Source organism: Pleuronectes platessa, chromosome 4 (assembly GCF_947347685.1).
Source record: "Pleuronectes platessa chromosome 4, fPlePla1.1, whole genome shotgun sequence".
NCBI lineage: Eukaryota > Metazoa > Chordata > Actinopteri > Pleuronectiformes > Pleuronectidae > Pleuronectes > Pleuronectes platessa.
The window spans coordinates 12,834,823-12,853,044 of NC_070629.1; the positions used below are offsets into that span (position 1 = coordinate 12,834,823).

The following is an 18,222-nucleotide window of genomic DNA, read 5'->3' on the forward strand; positions in this document are numbered from 1 at the left end:
GAAGCTCCCTCCGCTCGCTCTGATTGGCTGAGACCTCGCGGATGGAAGTGGCTGCAGAAATGCAAAACTTGTTGCAGGCTCCTCCGGACGCGTCGGTCTCACACAGAGCGGCAGAGCAGAGAGAGAGAGAGAGAGTCTGTGGATCGCTCGCTACGCACCAGACCGCAGTCGGTAAACGGAGAGACGCACACGCCAGGAGCGACACGCACCGGGAGGACTCGAAGGCACCGCGCGTCGCTGCTCAGCGCATGACCGGCAGCGGGTGGAGGATGCTGTCAAGCCGATCCGTGGTTGTGGAGTGCGGGTAGTGCGCACCGCTCCGCTCCGGGTTCAGGTCGCGTAAACGGACGCTCCGGTTCTCCGGTACCTGGAGAGGAGAAGAGCCGTGTCCGTGGACTTTTCCGTCACACTGGACTTTTGGTTTCACGCCTGCTCAGCGGTTGATGAGAGATTTTTTGAAGGAGATCCGTGGCCAGTATTTATCCCAAGAAAGATTTCCCCCCCTCAAAAGCGCAGAGGTAGTTTTGCTATCCACGGCTGCGACTGGACTTTTCCCTTGTTTCCACTATGGGACCTTATAAAAAAAGTCGCACTGGGACATTTGACTTTGGACTGGAATAATGAATTAGCTGTTAGAAATGTTCATATTCCCACTTCTATCGCTCCAGTTCTCCAGCGCTCTCCTTTTTTTTGTTTGATAGTGCCATGTTCGCTCCGGAGAAATACGCACAGACAAACTTTGGAATATTATAAGTCACTCGTGCAGCAAGTTAAGTAAAATTGTTTTACATTTGTCTTTTTAAGCAAAGAGAAAAAGAGAAGCAGTCAGGTGCACGATTAAACGCGAGGACAGAGACACACTTTACGTGCGTATTTGGACACAGCCTGTCCCGTCTCTCCGACGCGCACTTGGAGAAGTTGGAAAACAAAAACAATTGATCCACAACAATGAGAACTTATCTGGTGAGTTTCAAATTTTAAAGCGGGCACAGCAGTTTATTCACCAGTGTTATTTAAACATTTAAATAGTTTCTTATATATGTTTTTTTCGTTTTTCTTTTTGGGGACAGACGAAAAAACTGTCCAACTGGCCGTCATGTGGGATTGATTGCAGGGGAGTATGTTTGGGCTGGAGCAGTTCAGTTCTCAGATTAATAGCAGAAACCCTGGCCAGTCAGAGAGAAACATAAACCAACAGAGACTGAACATGGGATCCCACTATAAAAGCCCAGGTTTTCACGCTGGAGGCCCCCCGGGAGCAGTGGAACCCGGCATGGGTCCTCTGAGCGAGCCGCAAATGCTGGGGCTCAATATGAACATGAACGGAGAGCAGTACGGCGGCTTCCACCCGCGGGGCCACTCGGACATGCATGCAGGCGGCGGACTTCAGCAGCAGCCGCAGCAGCAGCCGCAGCAGCAGCAAGGACCCATGCATGGATTTTTTAACAACCAGCAACCTCATCAAGGACATCCTCACGGCCATCAACCTCACCCCCACCAACATCACCCACATTTCAGTGGGAATTTTGGAGGCCCAGAGCCAGGGTCGTCATGCCTGCACGGTGGCAGGTTAATGGGCTTCAACAACAATGGCATGGGACCACAGCAGGGCTTTGGAGAAGGATTTGATCCTCTCGCTGAGGGACAGGCAGGGGATGGCTTTCCCCAGCAGCAGCAGCAGCAGCAGCAACAGCAGCAGCAGCGGCCTGGTAATATGCCTGACTTTCAACATCACGGGCCTCCCAGCGGCAGCCATGCTGTCCCTGCTCCCTGTCTACCCCTCGACCAGTCCCCTAACAGAGCAGCCTCCTTCCATGGTCTCCCCTCCTCTTCATCCTCCTCCTCTGAGTCTCATGGCCTGGAGTCTCGGCGGATGCCAAACCAGGGAGCTGTGGAGGGATTAGAGTATAACTTCCCTAGTGAGCCCCCATCTGGACATTTTGATGTACCTGTATTTTCCCCATCAGAATCAGAATCTCAGTTACCCCATTTTGGGCCAGGAAGGCCCGTTCCTGGCGGAAATTTCCCAGGGAACCCTGGCATGCCACGGACACCAGGTATGCAGGGCATCTCTAAGGGACATCAGCCACCGCCACAACCCCAGCAGCCTCAGCATGGAGTGTTTTTTGAGCGCTTTGGAAATGGCCGGAAGGTGCCCGTGGGAATGGAGCCGGGGGTCAATACAAGACATCCTCTCATGCAACAGCAACAACAGGCTAGCTTGATAGCCAGACAGAACTCATGCCCCCCTGGCCTCCCCCGACCCCCTCAGGCTGAGCCCGGCCCCACTAACCCTAACATTCTGGATGGAGGGGTCATGATTCCTGGCCAACACAACCAGTTTGAATATCCCATTCACAGACTGGAAAATAGGGGTCTGCACCCCTATGGGGACCCCATGTTTAATATGCAGCAGCCAGCTCCCCCTCCCTCCCAACAGCCCCCGAATCAGAGGCTTCAACACTTTGACTCTCCTTATATGAACATGGCGAAGAGGCCAAGATTTGACTTTCCCAATGCACATGGGGGTGAAGGCTGGTGTGGTGGTATGGATAACCACCTCTCTCCCTCTGCATACCCCGGCCTGCCTGGAGAGTTCACCCCACCTGTAAGTGAAGGCTTCCCACCAGGTCCCCTGCAGCATCCTGGGCCTGAGCAGCAGTCTCTGCAGCAGCGTCAGAACGCAGCCATGATGATAAAACAGATGGCCTCTCGCAACCAGCAGCAGAGGATGAGGCAGCCTAGTCTGCAGCAGCTCGGCCACCACGGTGAAGTGCCTCCTGGCCCGATGGCTCACGGAGGCCCAGTGGGGGGCATGCCTCAGCCCAACTTCGACAGAGAGGCTGGTGGCAGGATGCCCAGCATTGATGGACAAAATCCTCATGTCACTCAGGAGAACGCCTGGTTCCAAGGGGCCCACCCACCTGGGGAGATGATGTCACGGCGTATGGGTGGAGCAGGAAATGAATCAGGGCCGCATGACATGGGTCTGCAGCAGAATGGGGCTGGGATGATGTTTAGGCCAGGCATGGGCATGCAGGAGCCCATGAGGATACCAGGAGATGGGCATGTACAGGCTCTCCATTCCCCGGGCATGCACGCACAGTTCAGCGGTAACATGGGTAACCTTTCACAAATGCAGTCTCCAGGAGCAGGATCAGGGCATCCGAATGCACCGTCAGAGAGGCGGCCTGCCGACTTCCCTGCACCTCCAATGGGAGCACAGCCAACGTTTCCCTATGGGGGGGCCAACCGTCAGGGGTCAGCCCACAGCGCTCCCCAGGGGGTGAGCACCTCACCAGGGAGCTACCCTCCTCAGTCTGAGTTCCCCCCAGGCCAGCGGTCGTCTGTTAGTAAGCTTGGAGCTCTGTCCCTTGGGAACTTCAGCAAAACCAGTGCTAAAGACAGTGTTTTTGGACAGAGCTGCCTGGCGGCCCTTTCCACGGCCTGCCAGAACATGATCGCTAGCCTAGGGGCCCCCAATCTTAACGTAACATTCAACAAGAAGAACCAAAATGAGGGCAAGCGAAAACTGAGTCAGACAGAGCAGGACATTAATAGCAGCACATCTAATGGGACTGGCAGTGCTGGTCCTGAATATTTTCAGAGCGGCACTTCCCAGAACAGCCAGATGCCTGGCACCGGGAATAGCAACTCTAAGCCTGCAAGTCAAAGCCAGACGGTGCAGGGGGAAGCCAGTGCCCTCTCCCCAACTTACAACATGGACGCTACCCCGTGCAGTGAGGGGAAGGCAACAACAGGGAGTGGGAGAGGGAGAGGGAGGAGAAAAAGAGACAGTGGACATGTGAGCCCTGGAATTTTTTTTTCCTCTGACAATGGTAACCCTGTTGTAAGTCCAGGCCAGCAGACCCCCTCAGCTGGCGTTGGGGAGAGGGGTGGGGGCACGCCCCACGAAAAACACCTCCAGTCACCCTCATGGGGAAAAGGAGGTGACCTGATGTTAGGGGACCAGGCCGACCTGATGTCTTCTTTGGACAGCGGCATTCAAAGTGTGGCAAAGTCTGACAGTAGCTCACCACGAGTGGACTTTCCTGACGATGTCAGCACCCACTATGGCAACGAGGACGAGGTGTCCTCCAGCTCAGATGCCGGAGGGGCCCCGGTCACCAAGCCCAATCGCAGCCCTATGATGACCGGCTCACCCAAAATGCAGAGGAGTGACCACGGGTTGATAAATGGACAGAAGGCCCTGAGTATGGGCATTAACAATCATACTACCTCGACACCAGACAGCTATGGACTGAATGCTGGTGGGGGATCAGGGGCCAGTGGGCCGAGCCACCCGGGCACTCCTGGGGTGGAGCAGGTACGCACCCCATCCAGCACCTCTGGCCAGGATGAAATCCATCCCCTGGAGATTCTGCAGGCCCAGATCCAGCTTCAGCGACAGCAATTCAGTATCTCTGAGGACCAGCCTGTAGCCGTTAAAAACGGCAAAAAGAATGGTGACTGTCCCTCGCAGAATGGAGACAATGAGCTGGTGAGCTGCAGCCCGGATGCTGGGAAGGGCTCAATAGGCACTATTGACCTTGACACCCTCATGGCAGAGCAGCACGCCACCTGGTACGTGCCCAGCGACAAGGCCATGATGGATGGGTCAGAGGATGACAAGGCCATGGGACCCTGGGAAAAAAACAAGAGCCAAAACAACAGTAAAGAAGGTAATTGAAGAGTTTTCATTATCTTATAGTTCTATGACTTTTACTTTCTCTCTGTCTCTCTGTCTCTCACACGAGCAGCTCAGGCTTCATTAACTGATCCATTCTGCCTTTTAAAATGTGTGTGTTATAAATCTTTAAAAACCTAAACCTGAAATGCATGGCCACAGCACACAGGTACAAAGAGCTGATAATAGAGGACCTTGTGCATATTGTGCGTTGCAGAGAGAAGCCGTCTCTCTTAACTGGGCTATTTGAATTTAAGGGGGTTTGCCTATAGGAAGATAATTAATTTAATGATGATGTGAGACATTCAAGTCTTAAAAAAGGGGGGGGAAAAGATTTAACACATTTCATTCATTCTTTTGTTGTTTGTTCGTGTTCTGTTGCGCTGTCAGTGAAATAAGTGATGATCACAACGGTTTTAAATAGTGAGCGAACGCAGTAAAGCCTCGACAGTGTATTTCTTATAGGTTTCTTCGTCGTACAGACACAGTACAAAGACCTGCTGGGGAAAAGTAAACATTTCCTGCAGTTCTTTATCTCGGTTTTCAGGGTGAACAACTACATTGAGAAGATTAATAGCTTTTTGAGGATATGCGTTAGCGCAGCGGGGTTTCCTTCGGCTTGTTACGTGTTTGTTTTTGTTATTATCATGGGATCGTAGGGAGCCGCTGAGAGTGGACTGAGCTTTAGATTGGCAGGATAAAAATTTCACCGTGACATTAACACAGCCTTTACTTTTACTTTTAATATCCTTTTTGAAAACCCTCCATACTAAATATTAATAGTTATAATAATAAGAAGAAGAAGAATAATTGAGTATTTGCTTATTGCTACAGTTGCTATTATTTACTTTTTTTCACTTTTGAAATTATTTATTAATACTATTATCAAACTCAGAGTAAACTGGGAGTTTCTTACAGGTCAGGGTTTCTTAACTAAAATAAAAAAAATTATCTTCTGGCCAGAAGACCATTTTTGTATTAGAAACAGATATTATTATTATTACTATAATCTGCACATTTATGGTGTAGATTAATTTCAATGTTTTAATGGTGACTCTAAATCAAAATACAACTCATTTGAGTGTTACCTTCTTCAGCTGCAGATCAGAAACTTGTCTTAATAATAATAATAATTAATAAAAGTAAAACAATAAATTATTATTATGTTTCATTCATATTATTACGACTACATTATTTGGCTATATTTTTATTCTATTAATATTATATTTTATGCCTTACTCATAATATAAAATCAAATGTGTATTTTATGTTACAAAGTGAAATAGCCTTGTAGCTTTATGTAGCAGAATATGTCTCCAGGTTTTATTTATTTATCGTGATTTATATAATGATTTATATGTATTTTATTTCCCTCTTGCATTTATTGTCTTGTCATTTTTTAATGTTGGCTATTTATAAATGATTTTAAACTAAACCCACTGTGAAAGTAAGGATGCATATATATTGTATAGAAATATCTATATGTCTATATATCTTTATAGATATAATTTGTGGAAAGCTCCTTGCGCGTCTCGAGCGCCTCTTTGTTCTGATTAGTGCGGGTGCAGAGAGGCGCGGGGGCGCGCACCGCCGAGTCTGGACTCGGGCGCATTGTTTCTCAGAGACAGACACAGAGTCACACTGAGGCTGGAACACGAGCTGTGTGTAAACGACCGCTTCAGCTCATCTCAGGTTTCATCCTGACTATGAATGAATAGAAAATAAGAATCAGTGAAGATATTAATTTAAGGCAGAATAGTCAAAAGTAGATTCTCCTTCATGCAGCTATTTGTTTTCCTCATGACTTGTCCCCTCTGGTCCTCTCGGCTAATTTAACAGACAAATGACAAGGTCATTGAACATTGTGGCTTTTTTATTTCCGTCATTCCTTCCGTTGTCATTAACAAAAAAGGGAACTGAGATATGTTTTTCATATAGAATAAAATATTATAAAAGACAGAGCACAGGGGATTGCTGAAGAAGAAAAAAAAGGGTAATGCCAGGGAGTGATATGTAACATCATTACTTCTGATCATGATTAATGAGTCTTCTTTTGAGGAGGAAACCCAACACTGATAAGCAGTCAGCCACACTCGCCCTGTTGCTTTCACTGTCTCACTATCTCTGGGGGCTGATAGCACATTTGACAGTACAAATTCACAATAACAGTAGGTATTTAAAAGCAGAATATTGTCTTTTCTGCTTTCCTTTCACCTCCTCTCCTCCCTCCTTCTCTCTCCCTCTCCACGTCTCCTCTGCTCCCTCTCAGCCCTCCCTACATGGACAGGAGGCTTGCAGCTCTGGAGCGATCGATAGCTAGTTAGCACAAATCACGGCTCCTGACAGTTTCTCATTTGAGTGCTTCAGACAGCAAAGATGAAAAAAGGGTGGAGGTGTATTTGGGAGGGGAGGGGGATTTTGAGATTGAATCTAATGCTTAGGCTACACAGAAGGGAGCAAAATAACATAATAATTTAAGAAAAGTCATAGCCCACAGTGTAGTTCCAGCATCCCACTGGCTTTTCACACCGCAAAAAATATCCCCCTTAGTCTAGTGTTCAGTGCTCCTGAACCAAAATCTAATGGATAATATCAGTGACTCTAGTTTGAAATATATTAAGCAAATTAAAATATAATGTGGTCAAGAAAAAGATGATTTTCATAAGGTTGAAATTAATGGGTGTAATTCTAACAGCAGCGGAAATAATTTCTTCCCACTTACAGGTTGAATTTCACATTTTAATTATCACCACAGGAGGACATCACCTGAAATTATCTGAACCATAAATACGTCTTAAAAATAGGCAGATCAAATATGTGTTGATATATACACACACACACAAGCCTTGTTTTTATCTCACTTGGTTGCGTCATTATTAAACAACGGGCACTCAGAAGTTATTACGTTCAATATTTATGTTCAGCAATTAATACACACAACTACCTTATTTCAGACGCACAATGAATAATGAAAATGTCCTATTAGAAAAGGCATTTGAATTTATTATAATTATAAACAGAACTTTCACTATTTACGGTCAAACAAAATGTTGTTTTCAGACATTCAGCTGAGATGATGTGTTTCTGTTGAGAGATAACACACGATGAGTATTTTGCTGTTTTTTTACCAGTTAGTGTTTGTACTTTATGAAGTTCAGTTTATCTGCTGGGGAAGTGAAACAGATGAACCTTGGTGATGCTCAGGAGTTTCCTCAGTTTGAGCTGATGAAGGGGTCAAGGGTCAGTCTTGTCATATGAGGTGAAAGTGTCCCTCGCTCAGTGAAACCAGATGGTTCTGGTTTTGGAGCCACCGGTCTTCGCTTCGGTATGAATAAGACCCAGCGCAGAAATTCAACATTATACATTTTTCACTAACTTGCTCTGAATGTTTTAATGTGCAGACGAGGAGCCAATAAAACTGAAACAGGCGCTTATTTCCCTCAGAGTGCAGGCGTGCGTCCGCCCGGCTCGTCCTCTCTGCGCTCCCTGTTGTAAAGTGATGTGAGCTGCAGCGGTGGCCCTCTGCGGCCTCCTCTCTCTGTGACAGCACGTACTTTCAGTTTTCCTCATACCTGCCTCCTACCAATCTCACAGGCGGCAGATTCTCCAGAGCTCCGCGGCATCTTCTGCCCTTGAGAAGTTGAGGTGCACACAAGCAACTCTGCCTGTACGTTGTCAGTTAATATTATTTCCCCTTTTTAAGAAAAAAAAAAAAAATTCTCTTACGCTCTTCCTCTTCCCTTCACTCGTGTATATCTTAGCCAGAAGTCGACCGTTCCTTTGGAAACTTGTGCACAGTCTTGATAACAGGCAACCAGCAGGCATAGGAAGTGATTCGGTTCTTTTTATTTTCACTTTTCGCTCCTTGTGAGTGACTTATTATTTATCAAGCACTTCACAGTTGACCCTGTGGAATAGTTTCACTCCTCACTCTCAGTAATCAGGCCTTAAACAGCTCTAATAATGATCAAATCTCCGGCGCTGGGACTTTGACAGGTTTGAAAGGAGGGAACTTGCGTCTTATCGCCGCCACTAGAAAGCGTTTAAATCCACAGAAAGAACCGTATTGATATTCCACCGCGGTGAACAGTCCTGTGAGACTACCTGGCTTTGACATTTCAGTGTGACAACAATCCCACAAATCACATCAGTAATTTCTATTTCCTTTCACGCACACAAGAAAGTGATTGACACGTGTTTGAATGTGGAAAAAAACAGCTTGGGGCCGTCTGTGTTCTTTACCTGTCATTACAAGGTGTTTCATATCGACATTTTTAACACCGCGCATCCACGAGCCTCTCGCACATCCCTGTGCTGCAGTAATGATAATCATTATGATAATCATAGCAATTAGCCTCTGTAATATTGTTTCCAAAAGTCATAATTCATCCTCCGGTTACTCCTGTAAGTCGACTTGGTTATGGACGGGTTCATCAGGGCTACAAAGGACTGGTAATGTCTGTAAGTGCTGATTTCAGCAACATAGTCCTGTCGTGACAAAGCAGCACCTGAGAAACTCCTGTCCTCCTCAACACGGTCCTGTCTTAACATGGACAAAGAAAATGACGCTCGTTTTACTGTTATCACGTTGTATTTTTTTCCTCCTTGCTGTATGTGACTGTGTGCATCCGTGCGCCCTGGCGTGCACGTGAGCGCGTGACGAAGGGCAGGTTTGTAGACACTGCAACTTGATAGTGTGGATTTGTCAGCTGTAGACATAAAGTTTGATTTATTTAGACTCGGTGTCAGGCTCCCGGCCTCAGCCGGCAGATCTCAGGTGTCTCGCTCGGTGGAACACGCTCACTTAAATCTAATGTGTTGAAAAATATTTAAGAGCATTTACTCGACTTGTGAATAGTGCAGGACTGAAAAATGCCTATCATGCATTTAAAGTGTCTGGAAGTTTAAGACATGTGTTTGCAAGCGTGTTTGCAATCCTGTTTGTTTATGTGTTACTGTGTCTGTGTGCGTGTGGGTGTGCATGTGTGCCCTATGTTTCTGGGATTTTGCAAGACATTGAGCACTGCTGACATTCAAAGAAGCCTTTTAAAGAAGCGTGCTCGTGACTGATGAAGAGAGAGGAAGACGAACAAAGGTGTCAGGCCTTTTGCTTTGCTGGATCCTCGACTCTTCAAAATAGCAGCTCATCCGGTGTTTTGTTTTCCCTGGGGAAGGGTGTTGGAATAGAATAAAACTTGTCTCAGCATGTGGTAAATATTCTGCTTGGATGCAGCAGCGAATGCAAAGCTGAATTCAGCTGTGAGATGCACAGGATTCGATTGTGGACGTATGTGACATGCCTCCAAATGTCCACTGTCCTGTTGAGCGTCTGCCAGAGCCGGCCAAACCAGTCAAAAAAAAAAAAAGGCATCAGTTGGACACACAGCTCCTGAAAGGTGCTACTGGTTTCATATGTTACCAGTGATGCCAGTGCACTGTTAAAAAGGTGTGTGTGTGTGGGTGTGTTTTCAGGTTTTCGGAGGTGCAGATGTTGTCACGCTGCCAGCAGCGGTTATGTTATTTGCCGTACAGGTAGTCGTCAGACGCCTTTAATTTGTATGGAGGAACTGACAAATGAGTTATGACACTGGAGCTGTTTCTCCCGGGAGACAGAGGTAGAGACTGATTGAGTGAAACAGAAAGTAACAGAGATAGAGAGAAGGTTTTTTTTCTCTCTTCAGAGAACATCTGTAGTTTCCTACATGAGACGAGTGGCTGGGTAATAGCTACCATTTTCATTTATGGAAGAGAAAATGAAATATTTCAAAACTGTTTTTTCCATCACTTTCATGCTCCATGACTATTGTTCATTCTCGTCTCTATGTAGAAGATATAAACATATTTATTTATATATAAATGTGCCTATAACTTTTGACAATATGTCCTTTCTTAAATAGTCATCCAACAATATCAGGTTTAAACGTAATGTATTTAATCACCGTGTGTAAAACGATCTATTTACGCCTTGTTTGATATTTTGTAGTTTAATTCATAATTACACATCATTTTATTCAGAATAAAGGTGTCGCTCCTGATCTGAAAATTGCCACAGTTTTCCCGGCGGTTGACCTTTTACAAAACGGTGGAAACACGAGTGTGCAGTGCTGTGCTGAAACCAAATAGAGACAGCGTAGTAGATCAATATGTCACTGACTTGGATGACATGCTGGACAGGGCCTGGACATGGTTGTGAGTTATGAAGGAGGCATTAAATCACTTCCCATGTTCTGATTTGTGTCTGGTTTCCTAAGCACTTCTTGTGGCCAGAGGGGTGTGTGTTTTCACGTGTGTGTGTGTGTGTTTGAGGCAAAGGGAACGGGTGTGTTGCGGGAGAAAAAGGTAACGAACGCTGGGGGCGATGCCTGCCTGAGCAAGTTTTTTCTTCTTCCCCCTCTCTCTGTATGTTGCAGGCCAGAGAGGATGGGGGGAATTTAAACCTAAATAAGCCCCCCCCCCCCCCTCCCCGCTCTCCACAGATCGGCTCCCTGCACTGAGGGAAAGGTCGCACCAAGGCACATGGGTGGGTTTTTGGGGAGGGGGGTTGCAGGGGAGCCTTACATGCCCCCCCGCTCACCCTGGGGCATGAGACACATGGCTAATACCTCTGTTAGTCCCACATGCACTTTATGAAGTCTTCCCTGAACACGCACATGTAGCTGAAGGATGTTATTTGATTTTGTGGGGGTCTTAATTACCTCCTATCATTGTTTTGGCACCGGCCTGCACGTCCTGTCACTGCTGACACTGAGGGGAGACATCATGGGGGGGGGGGCGTCTTATGTTTCAGCCAGACAGCAAACATTTTCTCCGGCTCTGCATCCCTGCTGGTTAAAATCAGATCTTCTCTCGCGGCGTTTTTCATTTTTTTTTTTTTAATCCGACTTTTCCTCCGTGAATTGGGACGGGCGTTTTGTGCTGACAAAGACAGAGACCTCGCACAAGGCCAGAGTGGTAGTTGTTATGCTAAAGGAATCTGACCTGATGACACACACTGTCATAGGAGCGCAGGCCTTTGGGTGTTTTTGTCAGCGAGCAGAGCCTTCTGATTGGGCTGGTTTGTGTTCAGAGAGGATGGGGTCGTGGCCCCGGGAGCACAAGGTCAAAGGTGAAGTGTCGTCATGGAAGTATAGAGCTCAGGATAGAAAGGGCAGAGGCCTGCCGCATGGGATTGTGGGGCCTGGGAAATCAGTGTGACGGCTCCGAGGAACTTGTAGCAGAACAACGCCCCGTAGATTCAAACCTTCTGGCTCGCTCTTTAATAATCTTCCTCCGCCATTAAATTGACAAATGTATTACTCACAATATCTGTGTCAGCTTCAACAATTTAAATTTTCAACTGTGACAAACTACATTTTTTGCTTTTTATGATTAATTGAGAAAATAATTGCAGGGATTATTAGGATGATAGTAAAAGCAGTCTGCGAGTAGCCATTGTTTACCTTCCTGCGCTGCTTCCAGTGTGTTGAGTGTGTGTGGTATGACATGTAAACCCATGTCAGGCCGTCAGCTCCCAGACACATCGGTGTCAACCAGACAACCGGAGCTGTGCTGAGCGCCGTGCTCCCTGCCTCCATGGCAGTCGAAGCTCCACTCATCTCTGTAAATCGTCTCTGGCTGTGTCTGTGAGACGGCTCCCAAACCCTGCTGCTGTGTGTGTGTGTGTGTGTGTGTGTGTGCGTGTGTGTGTGTGTGTGTGTGTGTGAGTGTGTGTGTGTGTGTGTGTGTGTGCATGTGTATGCAGGTGTTTGTGTGTGAAATCGTCACCCCAGACACTAAATAACAAAATACAGCACTGGGGGCGAGAGATACAGCGATATATAAGTGCATCACATTAAATTCAGTATTTACTTAACACATCACTGTGGTAATCTTCTCTGGCTGTAATGTGGTTAAGGATATTTAGGTGTATCCGTGCTCCGGTGCGGCTGCTTGTGCTGCGACTGTTCCTTTTTTTATTAGGTGTTTTCTCCCTCGCTTGTTGATGCTAAGCACTTGTTCCCCTCAGACGAATAGGCTATTATTGAGATATTACCGTGGATATGAATCCTACGTTAGTCAATGAACAGCCATAACAAGACAGATCTTATTGGGAAAAAAAGGGAGAGATTTCCCTGTTTGTAAAATGTCACGGTGATTTGGGATTTAGACTTGTGTGATGCAGGATTTCACACTGCCGTTTCCACTTTTGAACGAATGCGCCGCCATGGATAATGCTTACAATTTAACTGTAGTGTCTCGATTTTTTTTCTCCATAAAAATCCCATTCCCTGAATCCCCCCCTTTGGCTACCCTGTAATAGTGGGTGATATTTTAATCCTGTGGTGGTCAAGTGTCGGGCTTATTTTTAGAGTAGTGGATTTTACAGGCACTGTTAATGAAAAAGTGCAACGTAACAAAATATGAATTATGTTGATTGCAGGTCTTACAAGTGAAGATGTGATTAAAAAAAGAAAACATAATAAATAGTCATTATTTATAAAATTAGGTTGTAAATATTTATTTCAAACATGAGTTTGAGTTTCAAAGTGAATACTGGGATTATGCAGGTGATACATTTGTGAGTGTGTGCGGCAGAAAAGAGAATCGGCGTGTTGGTAATTAGAACTGTGATGTGCAGATTATTTTTCCGTCTCTGGTCCTTGCATTGAAACTGAGTGATGAGTCTCGCTGGGGCCGTGTGTGTTTGTTTCTGCGTCCGTGTCCATATGCATGTGGGCGTGCGTGCTCATGTGGAGCAGCAGCTGAGGGCTGATGTGGCCGTACAGCGGCGGCAGTGGCTGGCGTGTTGTGTGTTTTCTGGCTGTGCGTGTTGTCAGTTTGCTGTGTGTCAGCAGTGAGCCAGGGGAACGCTTGGCTGCCTATTCAGGCCGGTGCGGACCCTGCTGTGCCCAGCTAGCATGAGCTGCCGGCGGGTGCTCGAGGGCAAGAGCGCTGGGAAGAGAGAGGGAGTGTGGGTTTTTGGGGGGGGGGGGGGGGGCTCTAGGAGAATGGGTGTGGGGGGAGCGATACTGGCAGGGGGTGGGGATCCGCCATGCTGAGGTGTGTGACTGGACCCTCTGGCAAATGTTAGATCTCCTTGCCACCACCACCGCAACACTGCTCCAAATCCTTGTTCCTCCTTCACCCCCACACCCCTCAGCCCCCACTTACACCACGTCTCCAGTGAGGGGGGGGGGGGGGGGGAAACCAACAGTCGGAGAGAGACGAAACAGGGAACAACGGGAGGACTGGCTGCATGACCTTTTATCACCACCCCCCCCAACCCCCCCCCTCACTTTTCCATTCCAGTGGTCGCAGCCCAGACAGGCTGGGGGGCAAGCGTGCCTCACTGCCTGCATGTCTGCCTCTGCTTGCTTCTCTTGGTCGTCCTATAGCTGCCCGGCCCGGCCTGGTCAGCGCTGCCGGCCTTCTCCTCCCTGGCTGTGTTTTGTTAACGCCGTGTCACTGCTGCCTCAGGGCTTGTAAAATCTGAGAGGGAGAGAGGAATGGGGGGGTGTGGAAACGTTAAGCAGAGCAAAAAATAAAAACAGTTTAAGCTGAGCTCATGAAAGGGGAAAGGGGGTTGTGGATGATGCGGGGGTCTGCGCGGCACCTCTCCTGTCTCGTAGGTGAGCGGCAGAGTGACTGGAGTGTTGTGATCTGCAGCCTCCGCGCCCAGACTGTCGATCACAGCCTCTTCCCTCTCTGACACACGTAGCTCGGCTTGTCAGAGCTGTTTTCTACCTGTCTCCACACTCAGACACCGAGTCGTCCCCGCGCCTTAGAGCTCTGTGTCTCTGTGCTGCACACTGATCTGTTTCAACCATCCACACGGAGCAAGGCAGTGATCTGTTCTGTGTGGTGAGGAGATGGGAGAATTATCGGGACGATTTTAGTGAGGGATCCGTAACATCTTCACACGTATTTCCTCTCTGCTCTGGGCTCGCTCGGAGGCACTACCAAAAGCACACAGTGTCATACCTAACCCGACCTGCAGTGCTTCGCTTCCTCCTGCTTTTTCTTTTGTCTACTTCAAATTTTTTCTTAATTTCCATCCTCTTGTCCTCACCCGTGCTGCTGTCTGTACCTCGGCAGATAAAGCGTGTCGCTGAGCTTTTATGTATAGTTTAGCAAAGCGTTTCCTGTCCTCGTCAATCTTCCCCTTGACTAATTTTTCGTTACATGGCACAAAGTGATTTTTTTTTGTCCATATGTGAAGAATGCATCTCGGGCGTCAGCATTAACTCTTTAATATGACGTATAATCAACCTGTATATCGATTTTCTGGAAGCGTGGTGCAACCATTTAATATGAGGCTCCATATCTCTGTGACACAGGGTTGATACCGTGGCATGGCCATTACGCCAGTAAATTGGGTCAAGCAAGGTGAAAGGCCAGTTTTCTCTGCGCTCTTTGACCCCTGACTGGAGGTCAGGCAGGAGCATTCCTGATTTGCACGCCTGACCAAGAGCAAATGAATGCGTGCATGTTCGTGTGTGTATGTGAGGCATGAGGAGGAGGAGGAGTGTGAGGACAGGAAACTTTGCTTACAGCCTCCTTCTCCGGTTGTGTTGATGGGGGGATGGAATAGTGTTGAATAAATTTCACAGTGCAGATTTAGAGTGGGATGTGAAGATGACACGGGAATTAAAAGTCTGTATTTAAAGTGGTTCATCTGTATCACAGGATGACAGTTGCTTAAAGTTTTGAATTTGTTGTTTTTCTCACAGTCTCAATTAACCTTCTCCTCTCTGTGCTTGTTTGCAGAATCGGAGCTGTCCCAGAGTAAGACTGGAGTCGGGGCCCCAGGCGCCGGCGGAGGTGGAGGTGGCGGTGGCGGTGGGAGCAGCGGAGGGAACCACATGCAGTGTCTGTCTGTCCACTGCACAGACGAGCTGGGGGACAGTAAGGGCAGAGGGGGCCCCGTCTCGTCCTGGCGCTCTCTCCACTCTGATATCTCCAATCGATTCGGGACATTTGTGGCGGCCCTGACTTGAACAGGAAGCAGAAGGCCGAGCAGGAAGCAGTACAGAAGATGACAACATAAAAAGAATGACAGATTAAAAGACAATGAGGAAGAGGATGATGATGATTATGCTTATGATGATGATGATGATGATGATGATGATTATGATGCCTGTTCAGGGAGAGAAAGACATTTACACTCATAAATGCAAACATGAACATACAAACACACACATTACAAACACACACACACAAGAACACACTCACACACGCAAAAATACCATGTTTTTTCTGACACATGCAGTCACACATTAGGAAGCTCGCTCACATACTGCTGGACAATACAGCTTGGGCTCCTCTCAACAAGGCCCAATTCTGGAAAACCTCAAATCGATATTTTTTTTTTGTTTGTTTTTTCTTTGTTGAAGAAAAATAAAGAAATGTCAAAGGGGAAGAAGAAAACCAGAAGAAAAGATTTTGTCCAGTTGTCGCTGGCTGTGATTGTATACCAGTGTTGAGTCTTTTGACGCGATCGTGTTCTCATGACTTTTAATTTACATGGTCGCAGCTCTAATGTATTAATCCTCCCCATCAATGTAACTCTACTATTTGACAGAAATCTGGATTCCCCCCCCTCCCCCCACACTCACACACTCAAACACACACACACACACACACACACACTCACACTCTCTAATGAGGCCCACTGGTTCATTAGAAGTGGTCTGACCCCAGAGAAGGAGACGTAGAGGATGATGGGAAGAGGGATGATTATGCATGAATGTAATCCAACAATTTTATTTCCCCCTCTTTTTAAAAGAAAATGTTAAACTTTATCATTTAAGATTTATTTTAGTACTCTGTTCTTAATATTGGCCTTGACTCTTCTCCTCTCTCCTCTCTCCTCTTCTTCTGTCTTCTCCTCTCCTCTCTTCTCTTCTCTTCTTCCTCTCTCCTCTTCTCCATCCTCATGAGCTCAACCACTCGTATACAATCCATCCAATGGGAACTGAAGATGGAGGTCAAGGGATCGTTTTAAAAGGGAATTGAAAAAAAAAAAACTTTTGGTATTGCACATGTATAATAAGAGAAAAATTTGCTGTGTGTTAGGCAATCTTGTAATCTTTAAATAAAGCTTCTGTTGAATTTGAATTTCTGAAACAATAGATGGAGGACTGTGACGGCAATTTACAAACTGATTTTGTTTTTTTTGTTTTCTTTTTTTAATAATATGTAAAGTGCAGTCGTCTGTTTTCCTGCATATTGTATATATCTGTATATGTTTTATTGAGTAACTAAATAACAATAAATATGACGTTAAAGGTGACTTTTGTGTTTACTTGGTTATTATTCACAGATAGGAAATCAAACATGATGTAGTTTTTTATTTTGTGTACAATTCAAAAGAAATATTCGCTCCTGTAGAAGCCTGTGTACCCTGAGGATCATCTGTGAATTACAGAGGTGTCTACTGTACTGTATATTCCAAGTGACAGATATGACAGGGATGTTGTGAACTGATGCACACCACCTGACAAGCATGCAGGTACCTGCACCATATTAAAGGAAGCCGCCACTTCAAGAAGGCTGGAATAGTCGTTTCCTGGTGGATTAGGGAACCAAGACAATTAATTCCATGTTCTCCTGCTCGAAACCGGTGTCGCATTTTATCCACCAATCTTCTCTGACATCTCTGCTCCAATGCTCCGCGTCTATGATAAATAAGCAATGGCACACATTTTTACTGCAAGATAATGATAACAATATTAGTCAAACTGTGAAGTGTTAAAACAAAATGAAAATCGTTCTGTTTCTTTGACATTTTTTTTTTTATATGCCGAGTCTTCTCTCTTTTCTGTTTTCCTAATCATCTCCGCTGGTTTGGGCTTCGCAGCTCCATCTTACTACCTCCTCCTCCACCTTCAGTCCTTGCACTCACTCACTCACTCTCTCTCACACACACACGCACACACACACACACACACACACACACACACACACACACACACACACACACACACACACACCCTCCCTCTTTCCACTCCCCAGGCCCTCTTTGGCTCACCTGCTCTTTATTGGCCATCTGCATGGATGCTTAATGCTAATCAATAACTCCCCTGTGTGCCAACTCTGAGGTGGAGACGTCAATGCTACCTAACAGGGCTAGTGATCAACCTGCATCACCGCTGTCTAGGATACAAGCGCGCGCACACACCAATACACACACAGACACACACACACAGGAGCTCCCTGCAGGACCCTGTCTGTGTTATTCAGATGTATTTGTGCTTGCTGCTGTAGTGGGCGCCTGCTGTGTCGGATTGCAGAGCCTGTTGTGAATGTGATGCACAGAGAGCTGCACCGGTGGCAAACAGCAGAGACTGGTTATATGAGAGACTGTCATGTCACCTGGGAGGGTCTGTTTAGGGAGTGATTACACTGCTCACTGTGAAACTAAAGCCGGAGATTCTTTGTTAGGTTTAGTCACGGAATCAGTAAAATATTGCAAGCCATTTTTGTGCCTTTATGGTTGACACAATTTTGTGTATGTGATTATGTTTACCAGATATGTTGTGTAAGCATTTAATCCT

The 18,222-nt window shown here is 46.5% G+C and overlaps 1 protein-coding gene across 2 annotated transcripts; it reads left to right on the forward strand.

Annotated features, from left to right (window-relative positions):
• The first annotated feature begins 220 nt into the window (after positions 1-220).
• mn1b (meningioma 1b) lies at positions 221-16,958 on the forward strand. Of its 2 annotated transcripts, XM_053421566.1 has the most exons (3): positions 221-963; positions 1,071-4,682; positions 15,434-16,958. In XM_053421566.1, exons 2-3 carry the CDS (start codon positions 1,121-1,123, stop codon positions 15,661-15,663), a joined length of 3,792 nt encoding a protein of 1,263 aa, XP_053277541.1. In that variant the 5' UTR covers positions 221-963; positions 1,071-1,120; the 3' UTR covers positions 15,664-16,958. The 2 variants fall into 2 exon arrangements, with proteins under 2 accessions (XP_053277541.1, XP_053277540.1); XM_053421565.1 differs by having other exon boundaries at positions 224-4,682.
• The last annotated feature ends 1,264 nt before the right edge of the window (positions 16,959-18,222 follow it).

What these genes read in the sequence shown, in the direction of transcription:
- mn1b (XM_053421566.1), top strand. Translation starts at nt 1,121, where the DNA reads ATGTTTGGGCTGGAGCAGTTCAGTTCTCAGATTAATAGCAGAAACCCT. An exon ending in CCAAAACAACAGTAAAGAAG is followed by an intron (nt 4,683 to 15,433) that starts GTAATTGAAGAG and finishes GCTTGTTTGCAG; the next exon opens with AATCGGAGCTGTCCCAGAGT.